Consider the following 17,312-nt stretch of genomic DNA (forward strand, 5'->3'; position numbering starts at 1 on the left):
ACTACTGCATATTGTAGAAACCTTTCAATTTAAAATTAAATTCAAGATACTCATGTAACTTCAGTACTTACAATTTTCAAGAAAGGAGATATCAAAAAGAACGTGGAGAAATCTTATGTGTGCTCTGCCAAGTACTCTGGAGCCCAGTCCTGAATACTGCATGTGGGCAAGATGCTCACTTAGTGAAGTGAATAAATATTTATGGTACGTTTATTTACTTCTGGTATTACTGGATTTAGTAATATAATTAAAACTATTAAAATTATTAATTAGAGGACAGTACAGTTAATAGAGTTTTAGTTGACCTGAGTTCAGCACATGAAATCAGCTTAATTAAGTCTTGTCTACATTTGGAAATTCACCAGAACTACTCTGAAATAACCCCCGACACGGACGTGTAGATATGTGAACATCTATATGGGAATTTATAACACTCAATAATTCAAAAAAAGTATTTCCTTATAACTTCCATTACATTTTTAAGTGTAGACAAACTCTAAATCTTGTTAGCGTCAATATTCCACACCCTTGATAGCTTTTACTCTCTAACACTCCAGTGTGTTTACTTCAGTATCATCAGACCTTTAAGACTCTGTCTTGGAAAGAAGTAGGAACTGAAGCCTCATGTATGCATAAAAATTGTATCAGATTAACCGTTTAAAACATAACAACATTTATCAGTAACACCATGAGAAGGCAATCACATTTCAGAGTAAGAATGCCTTTTCTTGTTTAGCTGGCTTTGAAAGTGGATTAAGCTGTTTTGGACAATGGTACTCTTATTCAAGAAGAAAGCTCTGCTCACTTGAAATTATTTGAGGATAATTATTCCAGAATACCTAAAAAATCCTTATACTTGGCCTTCCACCAGTGCTTGCTGTTAGTATTGTGCACGGTGCTTTCAAAGCAGTTACCTCTCAAAGATCCCTGCTGTCACAATAAAGGAACTGGATGCCAAATACCATGCTCAGAGGATCACTGCACATGAGAGAGATGGAGGATGAAACTATATGCTGCAAAACTCTGGGATTTTATCATTTTTTGAGGGCTAACATCACCAATACAACCCATGATTAAAAATCAATGAAAAGAATCAAAACCAAAAGCCACCAAAAAAGAGACATTAAACCTGAACAAAATAAAAAGGATCTTCTCTTGATCAGATGTAGTTATGGCTTCAGGATAGCATACTCAAAGTGCAAAATCACTATTTATTATTTGTGACTCCTTCTTCATAAAACTGAAGCCCTTTTTCACGCTTTGTTGCTCCACAGTGATGAAGCTGTGATAGAAAAATACAATCTCTGTGTTACCCCTTTGTAATATGATGATCTCCACCACCTGCAAAGGCCACAGCAAAGTTGAGAGTCATTCTGGCCACTTCATAAAAAATATGAATTAAAATATGCAAATCATCCCATGTCAGTTACAGGAACTGAAAATGCTATTCTCTGGTAGTAACTCTAACACTTCAAACCTTCTCCTAGTCCTGCTTTTCCCTCCAAGTGATCTTAATCTAACTAGAAAGCCCACCTTGCCACTCACCAACGCAGGCTGGAACGTTAATTCTAGTCCAAACACTGGATCTGCTCAGGCTGCCAGGATGGACCTCAGTCCCTGAGCTGACGGACATGTGACCCGAACAGCGGGCTTGGACACAGAAGTGTTCTGGCACATAGCACAAACTGGACAAATGGACAATGACAACTTCCATATAAGAAAGCATGTCTCTGTGTGTATAAAGACATAAAAATATGCTGCTATAAAGTCAAAGTTTCACTCTGACTGATATACTGTATAATTTCAACTGAACTCTCTTTTCCATGCATACTTTTCTAATTTTTATATTGAGATGGATGCCTTCTGATTTTTTCTTTGTTTAGCCACTTTTGCCAGGAGCAGTGTGTGATATGGTATAGTGATGTTCTGGCTGCTAAGTGGATATTAACTCCATTTTGTCTTTGCAATAGTGTGTATTTTCTTGGATTCAGATTCATGCCAGGCCTATTGGGATAAGAAAATTTCTGAACATATACAATATCAAAAAGAACAGCAACAACACCACGTCACTTAGGAGTGTGTTCAGGAAGTCCTTGCACTTACTCTAGTTTCAGTCTAATAAGAAAGCAGATGTTTAAGCTACAAGAAATAAAAAGAAATGGCAAAATCTTCAATTCCTAGGAGTTTCCCTCTGTAACATATGTCTACAGTATCACAATATGGCTGCAGAAAAAACATCCATCAGTTAGCGGCAAAGATAACTGCCAAATTTGCCCCACGAGCACCTTTTGTCCTCTCACAATCTCTACAAAACAAGGCCTTTCCCAGAGGTCTTGCTTGTCTGTTCCCCGAAATCCTCCATTGTTTTTGTAAAAATAACCTTTAATTCTTGCTGAACTTTAGCAGTCCTCAGAAGGAGTCCTTGCAGAATACCGCCTTCAGTCTCCTTTTGTTGGAGATGCAACTCCCCGTGGACGGCCTGGCAGCTGGAAGTGTCTTCTTGCGCCATGCTCTGGCACACACAGGCCACAGTCTCTCCACTGAACTGTGCCTTTGCTCTGCTCTGCTCTTTTCTCTCTTATTCTTTTCCGTTATCTCTTCTCTACAGCAATTTTCCTCTTTTAAAATTAGTTTTCCTTGTATATTCCCTCCATCCAGTTTTGATTTTCACTCACCTTTTTCCTATCTCAAATGACAACACAAGGCTCAAGAGACAAGTCTATAGCCAGCTTGAAGAGCCCGTTTAACCCACTTCCAGAGATAAGCTCAATGCTAGCAGGGCAAAGCAAGCAAAGCGGATCTGCCCTGGGGAACCACCTCCCTTCTGCGCAAACCCACGCTCCTGTGACCGGCTGCGCTGGGTCTCAATGCAGAAGTAAGGATTAACGGCAGGTAGTTCTCCCAAAGGCGTCTGTTGCTTCAGTGAAGCCAAGATTATATAAAATTACAGAAACCAGACTACTTCTCCATTGTTATCTCATTGGTATCCTGAGCTATGCTTTCCTTTCCTCTTTTCCAGATGCTATTCCTAAAAGTATCAATTACCAAAAGATTCTCACTAAAACTGTGAAATATTTGTCATTCCCAGGCGTGGCTCTCAGCTTTCTACTCCCAGAAATCCCAGCTCAGTCTCCTGACACCCACCAGTAATTAGGAAAGCCCGAGTTGCTCAGATCTGTGTACAGGCCTTGATACCCGTGAGCCTTCTCTCCCATCGCCAAAGGGATCCAGAGCAAATGGCTCCTGAACTCAGCTTTAAAGCTATAGGATGGCATGAGCAATAGTCTGGTATGGTCTGGAGATTTTGCAGCTCATTGAAATTGAAAAATGGGGGGTTGTAATTAAATAAATATGAAAATAAATGTTAGAATGTTTCTTATTTCTTGAGATAAAATAAAAGCAAGATTCTGGTGCATGTTTTTTTTTTCTGGAAAGACTAGATTCTATGGCCATTTAAATTAGAGAACACATGGAGCTCAATACTAGAGAAGGACTAAGGTCTTAATTTATGAAAAAATCACAACGAAGTGCCCATTTTACACATGAATGCCTTCATTATACAGACAGCAACCCAGAATATTTTATAAGTAATGCGCACGCATACATGCTTCATTAGATTGCCCAATATCTGTGTGTCCTGAAGCACAGGCTATCCTGCAGAGTAGACACTACACTGTTAAGAATGAAAGAATAACAATAATTAAGTCAATCAAGAAAACTGAATCAACACTGAATATTTTCTAAAATTATCAGGTAAATCTAAACTAAACTATATATCCAACACATTTTTAAAATACATACAAGTATTAGCAGCCACCACCCGAGCACTGAGATCTGCAGCATCCTCCCTAGATGACAAAAGCAATTGGGTGAGATGCAGCACGCTTCCCTGAGAGACAATGAGAAAGACAGAATTCATTTTGGAACACAACATTCAGAGAAATCCCTACTCTTAAAGGTCTGCTGCAGAAATGCCATGAGTTCCGTTGTTCAACATATACATGCATTTCTAAACTTCATATAAATACCAGTAAAAGAGGAGCCATTTATACTAACCTTGAGAGAGCTAAATAGAGTGTAAGCAAGCACGGAAAATGACCCATTATATTTCTTATGAGTAAAAAAAAAAGTATTAATTATTCATTTGTTCATTATTCAATTATTCATCTGACATGGATTCTACTTTCAGTTTTAAAAGAAGGAAAGTGGTAGCATATATAAAATATGCATAGTTGTTTTTCTGCCCTTTTAGGGGCAACACGGCAAAGTAAACGTCTGTTATTCTTTCATTTTAACCACGTGTTTTTGCTATTTCTCCCAGAAAGATGCATGGCTACTTAGCATGTACATGTTAGATGCTGGATAACACTCCTCCCTAGTCCCAAGCCCTCAACTAAATAAAAGTCAAGAATAGTATTTAAAATTCCTAAAAGCAGGAATATCCCCAGTGCACAAATATCTCTTCATTTGTTCCCAATTCTGTATTTTTGTAAAAATCTTCACTTTTATTAATGTTCAGATAGCCCAGTCACCATCAAGGTAAACATTCTAGCATAAAAAGAAATAAAGAAGTGTTCAATTAGGTAATTTATTTTCTGTGATAATGACCTGGAGTGATAATGGTGCGGTCTCCGCAACTTTGTGGCCATGAGGAAGTCATCTTAAGGCCAACTTAATCCCGTTTTATGTCTCTAAATATATATTCTGGCACCCAACAAGAAACCTGGTTTTCAGAATTAATGAACAACCACGATCACATTATTTAGTTAGCAGTGTAAAAATGAACTGACATTTGGTGGGTTTTATTTCTTTTTCTCATTATCAATCTGGCTGACATGTGATTTATGGTTTTTTTTAAGATCTAGTAGAAGCACTATCTTTAAGATTAACTTCAAGGTTTGGGATCATGAGATCTTCCTATTATTATACCTGCCATTGAAAAGCCTTAGAAAATATGGGGGAGTGAGTATATAAAAGACACTGGAAAGAAGTGCTAATAAAAGCAGAGTGGGCTAAAGAAGCTGGGTGTGTGGGTTTGGAAGCCCTTCACATATGCAAAGCTTCTGCAGCTGATGAACTTACTGTAACTTAGAAGAAAAGTCACTTGAGATATAGCAGAACTGTCAGTGAAGAGCAACAGGAACACACTAATTCTTCCAATTTTTTTCTACTAGAAAGTCAGAACACTGCCTTCCTCAGTACTCTTTGCTGTTCCTCTGAATATCTGCTTGGAAAGAAACAAGATTTGATGTGGAGTTAATTATTGTTTTATTTAATTTTTAATCCATGTCTAAGACAAAAACTTATCAACAAATTCAAGTTTGGTGCTGGAACAAGAAATGTCAGCCTCCAGAAGTGGTTTGGTATGAGAATGTACACACGTCTGTCACAATTTACAGCATAGTTTCGTAGCACTATAATGTTCTGCCAGGAGAAAAACAAACAGACAAACCTAAAACCTTATATTTTAAGCAGCTTAAACAAGATATTTGCTAAAATGGGATAAGGGAATTTGCATGCTGAAGAGATTATTGAAATGTCATTTGCATATTTGTAGAATGCATGTTCTGTAAAACAGAAAAGGGAAATTCCTTCTATACCTTTCCTTTCCAAATACCATGTCACAGCTTACAATGACGGTCTGCCTTCTAGAATCACACACTAGTTTGGAAAGGACGTCTGCTGGTCATCTAGTCCAGCTTCCCTCCACGAGCAGGTTCAATTAGATCAGGTTGCTCAGGACCTTGTCCATTTGAGTTTTTGCTGTCTCCAAGAGATTCCAGAACCTCTCCTGGCACCTGCCCAGGTGCTTGGCCACCCTTATGGTGATAAAAATTTTCTTCAGATCTAATTAAAATTTTCTCAGGTCAGAACTTGTGTCCATTGTGTTGCATCCTCTACCTATTTGCTTCTATGATAAAACTACTAGGTCTGTAGATAAGGGGAGAGCAGTGAATGTCATTCACATTGATTTTAGCAAGGACTTTGACATTGTGTGTTGCTATTTTTGTGGACCCAAGGTAGATACATTATAGTCTGCACATGCAGACAACTAGATTGGAATTAAACTAACAGGATGGTCAGGCTGAGAGAATCGCAGTTAATGGGTTATACTCTACCTGGAGGCCAGAACCAAGTGGAGCGTTACAAAGGTACATCCTGGGTAACATTTTTATATCAGAGAAGTACAAAGTTCTGCACCTGGGAAGGAAGAGTCCCTTGCAGTGATACGGGCTGTGGACTGACTGGCTGGGGAGAAGCTGTGCTGAAACAGACCTGGGGGCTGTGGCAGACAGCAAGCTGAGCGCAGGCCAGCAGCGTGCTCTGGCAGTAAGGTGTGCCTCCTGGGCTGCCTTCAGGTGAAGGAAGTGACTATCCCCCCATCTGACAGACCACATCTACAATACTATAGGCAGCTTTGGGCCTCCAGTGAAATAAAGACATTGATAAGCTGGAGCAAGTTCAGTGAAGGACTGTCAAGATGGCTGGAGGCTAGATCACATTCTCTGTGAAAAGCTGAAGGAACTGGACTTGTTCAGTCTGGAGAAGACAAGGCTTTGGTGGGACTTAATAGCTGTTTTCCATTTGCAGAGTGGAAACCTCTGAGGTTTATTATCATTTATTATTATCAAAGAGAACGAGCCAGGTTCTTACAGTGGTGCATGGTGTGAGGATGAGTCAATGAGCATAAACTGAAACAAGAGAGGTTCAGACTGGAAATAAGGAAAAAAAAAAAAAATCACGGTAAGAACAGCCAGCATTGGAACTGGTTGTGCAGAGAGGCTGTGCATCCCCATCCTTGGAGGCTTTCAAGACCAGACTGGATAATGCCCTGAGCAGACTGGTCTGATCTTCTAGATGACCCTGCTTTGAGCAGAAAGTTGGATGAGAGAGCTCCTGAAGTCCCTTCCAACCTGAATTGTCCTGTGATCCTATCCCTGTGCATCTCTAAGAAGCGTCTGGCTCCACCTTATCTACACATTCTTATTTGATTGATTTAGACAGCAATTAGATTTCCCCTTAGCCTTCTCTTCTTAAAGCTAAATAAAGCCATTTGTAGGACCTGGGTATAAACAGGGAAATGCACATATTCATCAGAGGAAGGAAAAAAACTCACCCAAATATAGATATGGAAAGAGCAGAGAACAACCTAAACACTGAGTATATGGTCCTGTAAAAGGCCTACAAAGAGAGAATAGTGAACTAGGGAAGGGAATTTGGGACTGAGAACAAAGAAACTGCTTCTGTTACTCAAGATCCCTGTGTCTGGGGAAATTGGATTTTGACTACTCTCTGTCAATAATTCAGAAACATCAAAGAAACAACTAAGTATCACCATTTTTTCCTTCTACCTGGAACAATAAGAATCTGAATTTTTTGTCTAACTGACTGGGTCAAAAGAAGTAAGAGGCAGTCTTTGACCCTGTTAACAGAAGTTTTTCCCCCTCCAAAATGTCCCCATGTATTCTCCTCACTTTAATATGCAATTGTCAAAAGCAAGTGGTCACTAATCAGAAAAGCTACCCAGAAGAAACCAGCAGGTCACAGGCACTATCCATGAAATTCAATGTTTATATCATAAACCCTTCTTAAATGTTTTTTTTTTTTTCTAGGAGACAGAATGTTTTAGCTAGTACTTTTCCAAATGAGTCACTAACACCCTTGTCTTAATTCTGCAGCTGCTGCTAATTTGAAGTGCCAGCCTTCTCCCCTCTTTCCCCAGAATGAAATAAAATATCAATGTTGCACTGTGCTGAAAATGGAAAGTTAGATGTAACACTATGCTACAAGGCCTCTGGAAGTCCCATGTACATTTGATTCTTTCTTTCCTCCCAGGCCTGTACCTAACTTAAGCCCTCTCAGCAACTTATTTCACACTTCCTTCCACACTCATTGGTCGTAAGAATGAAAGACAGACTCAAATGGGGTTTTAACACTTAGTGCACCAATATGTAACACAATTTAAAAGAGTAAAAGAGAAAATAAAGTTACAGAAAAATTATGCTAGCAGTTACCTGCATATACATGCAATCAACAGATTTTGGTAACCCAACAGCTCTGTGATATCTTCCTTCGGCTTGGATCTTTTGCCCTTTTGGCCAAGGACATGGAAAGCTTTTTATTTAGAAAAGTTAAGCATCACCACTTTGTGGTACAAAAGCGAGACCCAAGAGGGTGTACTTTTCTCAGAGACAACTTCACCCATAGCTGTGCAATTCTCAGACTCCTTAAGTATCTCTTTAGTTGCTTCATTGCAAAAATGTATTACAGTTGGGGGTTTGGGGGGTAGTTTTCAGCCAGACTGGTTTCTTGGTTCAGCTCACTGACTGATCATACGAATGCTAGTGCCAGCACAGGGGAAAGGACAGAAATGAGTTGCTGGGGGCGATGGGGAAAGACAAGACTGCCCTTTTTGGCTGCTGTGCATAGTTATGTAAAATTAAAGCAATTATGTAGCTAAGGCCTGAGGGATAGAAGAGGTCACAGATACTACCACAGCCTATAAACTGCTATTGAAATTGTGTCAGTGTGTGTTGCCAAGAGACAAGCAAGGGAATTCAGTTCTTAACCTGTAGTAAAATCTACAAAGTGAAACCCGTTCACTCCACCTCTCTACAGAAGATCAATACGTTCCTCTCAACACACAAGAGTCACACTGAACATTTTGAGTTGCATTCTGCATCAGTAAGTTCTGTTTATCTACCTCGAATGATTCTGAAGCACTTTTCACAGGCCTTATGTGTATATTGAGATTTCAGAAATTTAGCTTAAATATATTTTGAAATGTTTTCATCAAGTCAGAGCAATTGAGACTAAATGTATTCTTAGGATCTCACACCATGAACAGAGCACAGTGACTTCAAAAGCTACCACGAAATAAGTGAACCATGGTACCTAATTATACCCATGTCCAAGCTCTTTGTCTTCCTCAATTCTGAGATAATATAATTCAGCTTAAAACTTAATGAAATCATATTTAAATGCAGGTCTCAGTATTGTCAGCTGAGGAAGACTAAGAAAACACATCAACTCAGATAATAATTATCACCTGTTAGCCACAGTAAACATGACCTGGATCTGTTGTGTGCCTGTACTTTGACTGAAATGAATTAAACTCAGATAGAACAGATTTTTACCAGCATGTTTTTCCAACATTTTTCACTTCTTTAAAGCAGATTATTTTCCAGTAGAAACAGTTGTGATCACTACTTTCCACAGGCCATAGGAAGTCTATACAATACAACAAAAATGAGTATATAATTTGGAGCATATTTTTGGCTAAATCTAAGCATATATCTCCAAAGAACTACTTCTTAAACCAAAAGGATAATTTCATGAAAAACAATTTATTTTTTAAACTGTTGTTATTCACTCTTGATTATGACAACTTGGAAGACTGAAACTGAAATATGTAACAGCACTGAGATCTATTTTCCAGTTTATTACTACACCTTTGCTCAAACTACTTTACTGCTATCACAATCAAGTGTCCTTCATTAGAAGCACTGGATTAGCAGCATCAATTACATTTCTGAGTAAGAGTGATGCATCTGCAATCAACACTGACAGCTCAAACTGCTGCCTGGAATTGAAAGCGCTTAAATATTATGTCCGAGGTGGTGGGGTTTTATGCATATCCTAAATATGTTTCTGAAAGGTATTTACAGAAACACAGATTTAGAAAACAATGCTTTAACATTCTCCATTGGAAAATTTCAATAATTTTGCCTGTCTTTTCTTTGTTACTTCAACACTAAGTGGAAGCTTAGAAATGTACTCTCAAGAAAATTCATCCTTGGGAAGGAGACCTTAAGTTTTATGCTCTAACTAGAAGCAAAGTATTTTGAAGCATAGAGTCCCCTTTACAAATAAGGTTAAGAATCTAAACATTACACTCAACTCCAGTTTAAAAGTAATGAGAAAAAAAACTACAGTCATTACCAAGAGTAACACTTGAGCTGTGAAAGAAAACATACTTTAAAGAACTATTTTATTCAAAGAAAATTAACTTCTCCCCCCACAAACCCGTTGCACACCTTTCATGACTGCCTTGGGATCCTGCGTTGAAGGTAAAGCTAGAAAATACAAACCAGACATATTGTGTAATTCTGGTCTCTTACAGCTGTTGCCTACCTACTGGATATAAACTTCATAGGCACCGTTTTGGAACACACGCGGTGCCTAGGGGGGTTAACAATCAAACACAAAAGGAAAACAGCACTGAATAATTTTTTTCAAGCCTTTTTCAAGTTATGTATTGGTTTATCACTTTTCTGTCAAAGTCAGTCCCATAAGACTATCAGACTCCGGGGCTGAATCATACATCAGCAGTAAAGTTACTACTGAATCAAGGAGAGGGACCAAGATTTTGTTGACATTTGTTAAATGAGGCAAATCACAGGCAGTATCAAATTAAGCCCCAAGCACAGTGTACTCTAGGGATGAGTTTAGTCTCAAACTTCTAGAAATTACAAAGCTAATAAGAACCTGTCATTTCTACCATTAATGATGTGGGAGAAATATTTTTTACTTTGTCATTTGTAAATTCAGTCTCTAGTGTATGTATATTTATACCATTCCTCTCTCTAAGGAGGTTGGATTAAGGGAGGAAAGTCGTGGCTTTTTAAAAACTCTTTTTAAAAGATTCACTAGAAAAAATACAAAATTGGCACATATTACTCATGCCATTGCTACTTCTCCTTGATTCCAGCCCCTCTCACACAATCTATATGTTGCACTCCCTAACTTTTGCTCCTCCAAAGTGAAGATTATGAATATCATGTCATTGCAAATCACCCCCAAATTAAGCATGGTCAGCATAACCCAAGCGTGAATCGAGTTTCTAGTAAATAAAATGTTGCTCATCTGGTATCAAAGGCAAAACCATTGTTGACTTCAATGAAGCTAGCCTTAAAGATGATGATGTTGTAAAGCGTTTCTACACTTCATGTACCTTTAATCTTTATCAGAGTTATTTAGTTCATTACAATGATGTACATTAACGTACATAATACATTCATATACATGCTTCTTCATTCCACCAAACAATGCAGTGCTCCCAGTGTGGACTATCTAGGTTTAAGCCTTCCTGAAGTCACTACTATTAACAATATATCTGGTTACATCCTGTTTCTAACGTGTATTTTGCCCAAGAGGCTAATCTGACATTACTTCTCAAGAGAGGCTCTGATACAAAGTAATTCAAAACTGGAGAAATTCAGGGCAAGGAGGACAAACATTTGCAGAGCTTTTATGAACTTCGCTTGACCCATTTCCAGAAAGGCTTAAACTTTTGCATATATAAAAATTATTTTAGCAAGATTCTAGAAATACTTTCTGAAAGATGTATACCTAGTTCATAGCAAGCCACCTGAACTACAGTTCAGAAGCTAAAAAGAGCTATAACTGGGACAAGGATAGAGATGCCCCACACGAACTAAACTAGCTGGAGCAATTGCATAAAACAATCACTGCGACCAGTGACAAAAAGTCACTGGCCTGTCTGCTGGATGGATGCAAACAGGCACTCCCAGTTGCAGGGTATTTTGAAGAAGAGAAAATGCATTTTCTAGAGAACATTCTTAATTTCTCCATATTTTATATCTCCTTTTACAGATTATTTTATAGAGCTGGAGGGATCACCACCAGCACTATCAAGTTTTTCTTTCCCTTCCACAATGTAGTATAACTTTTTGAAGGAATTCTTTGGATAGTTCCACAATAAAATCCCAGCCTGGCCGGAATGGGAAGAGAACACATTCAAGAGGCTGAGGTGGCTAACAGGGAACTGCAGGAAGACAAAAACTTGGCCTGCAGCTAACCTGTGCTTTTTTTTTTTAATGGATTTCTAAACCCAGTCAAGAACCAGAGGGATCACAATTATTGTCAATTAATGTAACTTCCCACAATAAAAAGCGTGCAAATTATTTGTATCCAACCTTAAAAACATAAACACGCATGCTCTCTGTTACTGTAAACTTGTCTTTCGTACGTACAGATTAGAACTAGTAATCACTTATGCTGATTAAAATCAGCTCATAAGCTAGTAAAACTTTTTAAAGGGTAAGAGATCTGTTGGCACAGAATGCGGTGAGTAAAGGTATTCACTAGCAGCAAACCATTACAGGGTCCTATTGCTTCTGCTTTAGAAGCGTCTAAACCAGAAGGTTCTACATCGGCCTATTAACGTCATAGACTGACACAAACTCTGGATTATCCAGTGTCTCCTAATAAGAAAGTTTCATATCTGCTTTGTGTAACACTACAGAAAGTTCCCTGTTAACTGATTTCCTACACATTCTGCCATCAACAGGCTTGGATAAAAATGAAATGTTCCCATTTTAAAGTTTGCTGTCAACAACCTGAAAATAAGTTTCTGACATGGCAGAATCTGCCTGCTCACTACAAGTTTGCATCACTCCACAGTCCTGCCTACAAACCTACACAAATTTCTAGAAATATTAGTTCTTTTCATAGCTGCCAGGGCACTAATTTTGCAGCTACCAAATTACACAGTTAGAAGCCCACTCTAAGGCAGTTTAACAAGATTCACAAGATTTCATTTCTTCTGGTTTGTTGTTACCTAATACCATACAAAAGAAATAGAATTCAAGTATCAGATATTATCTATGTCTATTAAATGCTTGCATTTTAAATGAATCATGCTATCTATAGAAAACATTGATGCTTTCTACTAACTCTCTCTTATACAAAGAAATTTCCTTTATGATACAGAAACCTATCTGTGAAATCAGTCACATTGTTGCATTACCGTCCAAGGAGAAACCAGTAATACAGCTAGTTATCACAATTTATTTGTAATTTGTTGTGTGCATCATGTCCCTGAATTCCATTTGAGATTTAGGTAACAAAAACAAAACACAAATTCACTTTTCTTTCTTACTTGACCAAACCAAACATATTATGGCCTGAAGATGTATATATACATTTATATTTGTTTATGTGTACTCTGTCTTGTTAAATGTTATAATACTTTGCCTAGCATAGTCAGACTTTACTCCTGGTCAGAGAGGCCTTTAAGCATTACTAAAACACATACAATCTTAATTAACATAATTTTCTAAAATGTTGAAATACAGAATCTCTTCATTACAAATCAAATACTGGGTAAGGAAATGAAATATAACTGAGTTGAAATTTGAAAAGCAATGTTACAGAAATATTGTTAAAGAAAGTATCTAAACCTTTAGAAACATCCATTGAACTTGGAAAATATTTTTGATGCTCTCTCACGCACCATACAATGCTGCAATATAGGACCTGTCTTAAAACACACATTTGTTAGAAGACACAAAAACTTAACAGATATGTCAAATACATCATTTGCCAGAGTAAAAACTGTGGCAGTCCCAAAAACACAGAAGGTTTTACAAGCTTCAACTTGAAACCATTTCAAACTATTTCCATTGCCATACTGATTTTTCACATTAAAAGTCTTACACCTTCTTCCAATGTTTAGTTTGTTCATTTCATTTAAGTCCATGGTTGCACTAATCTATTTTGATGCTGACCTCCCTAAGATTAGGGGGAGGGAGGTGCTGAATCACAGCAAATGTTTATATTTCCTCTCAGACTAGATAACTGAACCGGCTTGAATACTTCATGAATAAGATTGTGAAGATCATAACAGGCAAATACAAAATCTGTTTTTAAAATCTATAACATATTTTGTAGCAATTAAAATAGTTGACCACATCAGCATTTTAACCTAAAGAGCCATTAGGAATGCATGCAATTTATAATGAGTATTTTTGAGCTCTCTACAGAAAAATCCATCTTCAAGCAATTCCTGTCATCTCCCAATTATCTATTTGCAGTTTATTAGTCAGCAGATTTTCCATCACTACTTAAATAAGGATAAGATGGGAAGCAAAACTTCTAGTTTCAAAATCTCTTACCTCTCCCAGTGTAATCATGTACCATTACCCATCATACATTCGGCAAAGGCTATTCAATTCTATTACAATTTGTCTTGAACAAAATCCAGAGATTTCTCCAGAATTACTGAAATAGTTCATGTACTGGTCAATGGGTTATTTTAGGGCCCAAAGAATAGAACAGATTAAAACTATGAATTAAATTAATTTTTCTATGTGTTCAGAGAGGATCCATAGTGAGAAGATCACTTATATGACTGAATTCTCCATACTTGAATATCGAAACTTACAGTTACCGGTCCTTTTATCTACATCAAGGAGCCATCTTTTTTCTTTTATTTCTTTTATAAAATCAAGATCTCTGAAAACAGGAAACTTTCACTGGATCCCAGATATTTGATTTCATGTGTGCAGGTCAAATGGCTGTGTGTTCTCTCTGCTGAAACAGAGTAATGTAATTTCAGGCTGTATAATTTTATAGCAAAGACTGCAAGATGTTTTGAAGATGTCATTGACTGTAATACAAATCAACATTAAATTATCTGTACAGGAAACGTTTTCAAAAGATGGTCCATCAAGCTTTCTCATAGGATCATGGATTTCTAAGATCATACTCTAATAACTACAGTGAGCTCTTACAGTTTATCTCCCTCTTCAATTATTTACAGGTCAAAAAAGCCAAGTGACATTGCTTTATATACATTCAATGTTTTGTATTTGGTTCATAACTTACTAATGCCACACAAAATCTTGAAGGTAAAAGTTTCTGAACAAAGACTTTTTTTTATTTGAGAATATTTATACAGTCATACAGCTAAGTGATGCAAAAGGCTGTCCTTTAGGCACTCTACCTTTCTTTAAAATAAGGCATTAAATATATCTATCTACACAGCACTGAAGTGATTACTCTGCAGCATAATCCTTAAATGGCTACAGACTGTACTGTTTAGCCTGATGTCCATTACACATTTAAGAGATTACTCATTTCAAATCACCTAAAGACCTTCATCATATTTCTATCAATTTCTGTATATATGAAAGCACATTTCAAAGCCTCCTCATTGCTGACTTGTAAAACGTCTCATGACTGTCAAACTTAAATTTATTTTTCAGCCAAGCGGTGTAAATTACATTCCACAATATAGTAACACAGAGCACAATAAAAAGAAGAGCCTATCAGATAAAGAGAAGGGAATTACTGTCCTGTCATTGCCACACAGGCAGGACACTTCAATAGCAAAAAAAAAAAAAAAAAAAAAAAAAAAAAAACCCCAAAAAAAAAAGAAAAGAAAAAACCACCACCACCAAAAAAAAAACCCCACACCACGGCTATAACCTCTAAAAAAAGTTCACACATTGAAGCCTCGTATGGGTCTGTTTTGATTTGTGAGGAGTGACAGTGGTGGTTGGAGAGGCTTGTGCTAAATGTTCCAGACAGCTGATGCAACCACCTCTGCATCTGCCAGTTTGCAGCATGATGCTTCTAGAGCAGTGGGGCTGCCTGCCCTTACAGACTCGAAACAGAACTACTAAAATCAAATTTCCTGAAAAAAACAGCTACCCGTGTAAAACATTAACCATCAGGAGCTGGACCCTTAACGCGTTTTTAATCCAGTTCGTAAACTGCGAGGTGGCAGCTCGCAAAGGTCCCACTCCAGACAATGAGGATCCATCCCAGTCCGGCAGCCTCCTGGCTGTCCGCGTTTGAGCAGAATCACGGCACTGAGCACGCCCCGCCGCCCCCCGGGATGTCGGAGCACCCACGCCCCAGCCGGTACCGCGGGGACGGGCAGCGGTGGGCCCTGCTGCGGAGCCTGCCCGCTAAAGTTCGGCTCCTTTCCCCGCGATCGCGGAGGAGGCGGGAGCGGGGGCCCTGCACGGCTCGGCTCTGCAGCCGGGTGGCCGAGGAGGTGGTTGGGAAGGAGGAGACACGCCGAGAGCCCTGGGGAAGAGGAGGGACCGTCGGCGGGAGGGGGAAGGAGACAGGTCGGGAGACGGCACGGTCGGGAGCCAGGGGAAGGGGCGGGAGCCCGGTGGGGGGCCCGGGGGCTGCCGGCGGCGCTCCCGGGCCGGCGGCGGGCGGCAGGAAGGGGCTGCCGGCTCTTTCCTGTCTCCGTCCCCCTCCCACCCCGGTGCAACCGGACCGTCTGCCCCGGGCCGTGCCCCGCGTCGCGGAGCCCCACCCCGGGCTCGGCCTCGGCCAGCCGCAGACCCGCCGCGCCGTACCCTACCTTCGCCTGCAGATACTGGGGGTAGTAGTAGGTGGTGTACTGGGGGTACATCTGCTGTTTCCACACTTTGCCCATGAAGCTGGAAATGCAGCCTGCAGTGCAGGGACGGGGGGGCACTTTGGGGGGCTCCAGCCGCCTCTCCGTCTGTCTCTTCCTCCTGCCTCTTCCTCTCCGGCGACTGCTGCTCCTCGGCCGAGCCCAGACCTTCCTCCTCCTCCTCCACCCAAAAGCCACAGCGGAGCGGCGGCAGGCACTCTCGCTCTCTCTCTCCCCGGGAGTTCCTGCCAAGTCCCCGCCCGGCCGGGGCCAGGCCGAGCAGCGGCGGCAGCAGCAGGAGCGGGCCGGGCCGGCTGGCGGAGCGGCGGCACGGGCAGCGCTCGGGGCGGGCGCGGCGGCGGTGGCGGTGCCAGGCGGCGGGGCAGGGCGGGCGGAGGGAGGAGGGAAGGAGGGGGAGAAAGGGAGAGAGGGGCGAGGGGCGGCGCTTGGCCCCGCCGTGCGAGCCCCGGGCCCGGCCCGGCGGCAGGACAGACCCCGCGGGGCGGCCGGGAGGGAAGGGCCGCTTCAGCGCCGGGAAAAGCTGCCGTGCCCGGCGGGGAGCGGAGCGGGGGCTTTCCACGTTCCGGAGGAGGAGGAGGGCGAGGGCGGCTGCAGTGGTCACATCAGCACAGGGCTCGGCTCTGACCTAATTAGCCGGGTTGTGCTTTGTTATCGCCTTTACGCTTTGTGCATCTCGCTGCCGAGCAGTGGTGCAGGGAGCAGGCTTCAGGGGAGAATCGGAGACAGTTTGGGAAAAGTGCGTCTGGCTGCGGCTCTGCCTGGCGGTAGAGGGTCCATTTATCTGCCCGGAGCAGAAGGGACTGCAGTGCTTAAAATCACTTTACAGAACAGCGACCACAACACCAGAGCAGATTCTCTGTCTGGCCCATCACACATCCTTAAATTTGTACTTTCGCCAGCGGTGCCGAGTACACTTCATTCCCAAACAGGAAACATTCCTGTTCTGGTCGATAGTAGTTATTTTTTCACTTTTCACATTTTCTCTCTGAAAGACAATTTCCCAAATATTAGGAGCAGGGACTACCAGCACATCATAATCCACTGGTATTTGTAAAAAAAACCCTTAGCCCAGTGGGTTCACTTCTGACAAACCTGTCATTTTTCCTACCTGAAGATAAACTGATTG

The 17,312-nt window shown here is 40.5% G+C and overlaps 1 protein-coding gene across 3 annotated transcripts in view; it reads right to left on the bottom strand.

The window, feature by feature from the left end:
- RBMS1 (RNA binding motif single stranded interacting protein 1) overlaps positions 1-16,435 on the bottom strand; it is a 148,203-nt gene extending 131,768 nt beyond the window's left edge. For 2 of the 3 annotated variants that reach the window (XM_086750901.1, XM_086750899.1), the window contains exon 1: positions 16,130-16,434. In XM_086750901.1, coding sequence (XP_086607027.1) covers positions 16,130-16,204 — 75 coding nt within the window. In that variant the 5' untranslated portion in view covers positions 16,205-16,434. Of the gene's footprint in view, positions 1-16,129 lie in introns of all 3 variants that reach the window. The other variant, XM_086750900.1, reaches the window with a different exon arrangement.
- Positions 16,436-17,312: the final 877 nt, after the last annotated feature.

Source organism: Chlamydotis macqueenii, chromosome 6 (assembly GCF_036417535.1).
Source record: "Chlamydotis macqueenii isolate bChlMac1 chromosome 6, bChlMac1.mat, whole genome shotgun sequence".
In the NCBI taxonomy this organism is placed as follows: domain Eukaryota; kingdom Metazoa; phylum Chordata; class Aves; order Otidiformes; family Otididae; genus Chlamydotis; species Chlamydotis macqueenii.